Genomic DNA, 2,560 nt, shown 5'->3' with positions numbered 1-2,560 from the left:
GCCACCGAGCCCTTATCACGCCAGCGGGCCCCACCAGCCAGAACCGGCGCGTTTACTGGGTTATAAATGTAGCTCTTCATTTCAAAGGGTGTCTAATGGGGAAGAAATAGAGCGGAGCACTCAACGATGTTTCAAACTCATTTTGTAGGACCCATTCATTCTAGACATTGCGCAGAAATTAGTGATGGATTGGTTTGTCAGTGTCATCGAGTCTAGAAAGGCTATGAGTGAGATTAAGTGCTAATTGCTGTGATTTTCATACGATCATTTTAGAAAGGCCTAGCCTAGTGTAGTAGGCCTACACACAAATTATATTAATAAAACTGATTTATGTTACTCATTTGGAAATCAATCATTTTATTTATGTTTTGGTCGTATTGAATTCAATCAATTCAACTAATTTTAGAGCGAGAGATGCCTAAAGTCAGACGTCTGTAAACTACAATAATTTTAACAAATTGTAGGCTTAAAACTGACGAATGTGTGACAAATTGGCAATTCTAATTCTAATAACAAAAATGATTAAATAAACAAGTTAAGTGAATGAATGTGTCATTTTTATTTTTGAGCATGATTTGAGCATGGTTAAATTGTGTGGAATTAAATTTAAGAAAAAAAACGAATCATATTCGAGCATAGATATGTTTTATTTATAAAGACATATAAACAATATATGAAATTCATGTTGCAACACAACCAATTTGTTTTGTCTGTAAAGGCTGTTGTTTTGAAAACGAATAACATAACAGTACTTTGATCCAAGTAGTTTTCCACAATTGTACAATCATGTGAATTGTGCAATAACAAAACCAAAATCATCAATACATATTTTCCAAAAATATCATACACTAGTGTTTCCTCACATAGCGTCTGTTAAAATGAGGGAAAGTGCATTCATAAACGACAGTGCTGCAAAAAAAAAACTATTGAAGTTGGAACGCAATCTTGTCATCTCTCTCGTTATTTTCTGTTTCACTGAATGTTGCATAGTAGGTCTGTAGACTACACAAGAATACGAAATAGATAAGTCAAAACTTTTGCAAGGGTGCCGTTTTTATAGTCACACATAACATGTCAACTGTCAATTAAAACATGGTCAGACACTGCCACAGCAATACAATTCCTTTAACTCTGAGGAGAGTATAGAGAAACACTTTTAAACAGCAATTTGCCAGCTCCAACCCTAATCTAGCCTTACTAAACACCAGTGTAGTTTTTCATGTTTTTTTTTTATTTGTATTAATCTGGATGAAACATCACAGCAGTTATTTCGTTTAGGATTTACGCATTAGACTTGGATACAAGTGGGTGAAGTTCAGGTATAGGCTATACAAATAAAACGTTAACAAGGCTTGTCGTTATGTTGCTTAAAGAGACTTGCAGGTGTCCCCGAGTATTTCTCCGCGCAGGTGGCGAGTGCCGAGCCCGTGAAGGGGTATACGGCAGCCTGTCCAAATGGTGCAATGGGGGTGGGGATGGGCGAGGTGATGCTCTGTCCCTGGTTCAGATAAGCCACCAGCCGCCTCATCTCCTCCAGAGCCTGAGCCTGCATGAGGATGTAGTTCTTTGCCAGGAGGAGAGTGGCTATTTTGGAGAGTTTCCTCACTGACGGGCTGTGCGCATACGGGATCACAGAACGGAGGCCGTCCAGTGCGTCGTTCAGGTCGTGCATCCGTCTCCTCTCGCGCGCATTGATGCTCAGGCGCAGAGACCGCTGCTCTTTGGGCTTCTTGGAAAGAGGACCCCCGTGTTTGTCATCGTCGAATGCGGAACCCCTCTTCCGGGGGTCCAGAGGGTCGAAACGGTCGTCATCGTCATCACTGGTCTGCTCCCCGCCACTTTCGTTGGACTTGCCCGTCTGACCCGAGAGGAAGTCTGCGGCCGGTGTGAGAGGATACCGCCCTCCAGGACTTCCAGTAATGTGGTCAGGTCCAAAGCCGAAGGCGGACTGGCCGTATCGCTGCGTCAGGTCCAGTAAAGTGTCGTTGCTGATGGACTTCAGCAGATTCTCTTCTCCGGCATTCATTTTCTCTTCCACAATAACGACTAATACAAAATGCAGTTCGGTCGAAACTTAATTTATCCTCTTCCTCCGTGTCGGTATTTTTTTGTGGAGAGGGTTCGCACACTACTCGAGTCCTTCTCAACACACTTTCTTTGTGGCTCTTCAGAACAGTTGCAGTGAATGGACTGTATTCAGCCCCACTTAACGTTCCCCCTGCGCGCATATACGTTTAAAACGCTTCTGTAATTGTGTGTTTTACGAAGCGACATTAAACGCACGTAAATAGTGGCCTGGGTGAGAGACTGGAGCGGTGGCCTCCTTGACGGGTCCTTGTGTGCTTCTTGCCCTCGCCCTGGGCAGACTGTGACTCGCGCTCCATCCCACTCGCGCGTTAGTAGGAACGCGAGGCCCGTTGGGATAATCTATCTGACCAATCAGGGGGGCGTTTTAATTACTATAGGGCAGAACGCTGGTATGATCCTAATTTCGATCAGAATAATGATAATTGCAAGACAAATGTACACAAAAGCTTTTGCCTATAATTTTGAGTTAGTC

The 2,560-nt window shown here is 43.2% G+C and overlaps 1 protein-coding gene across 1 annotated transcript; it reads right to left on the bottom strand.

Annotated features, from left to right (window-relative positions):
* Nucleotides 1–755: 755 nt before the first annotated feature.
* LOC139377418 (class E basic helix-loop-helix protein 23-like) lies at nucleotides 756–2,349 on the bottom strand. The gene has a single exon (XM_071120446.1). The coding sequence runs from the start codon at nucleotides 2,024–2,026 to the stop codon at nucleotides 1,343–1,345; it is 684 nt and encodes a 227-aa protein (XP_070976547.1). The 5' UTR covers nucleotides 2,027–2,349; the 3' UTR covers nucleotides 756–1,342.
* Between the last annotated feature and the right edge of the window lie 211 nt (nucleotides 2,350–2,560).

The sequence above is a fragment of the Oncorhynchus clarkii genome, chromosome 20 (genome assembly GCF_045791955.1).
Source record: "Oncorhynchus clarkii lewisi isolate Uvic-CL-2024 chromosome 20, UVic_Ocla_1.0, whole genome shotgun sequence".
NCBI classification, from domain to species: domain Eukaryota; kingdom Metazoa; phylum Chordata; class Actinopteri; order Salmoniformes; family Salmonidae; genus Oncorhynchus; species Oncorhynchus clarkii.
The sequence above is the reverse complement of the archived record's forward strand: the minus strand, read 5'-3'. Positions and strand labels throughout refer to the sequence as shown.

Coding starts and splice junctions, on each gene's coding strand:
- LOC139377418 (XM_071120446.1), bottom strand. CDS start 2,026: ATGAATGCCGGAGAAGAGAATCTGCTGAAGTCCATCAGCAACGACACT.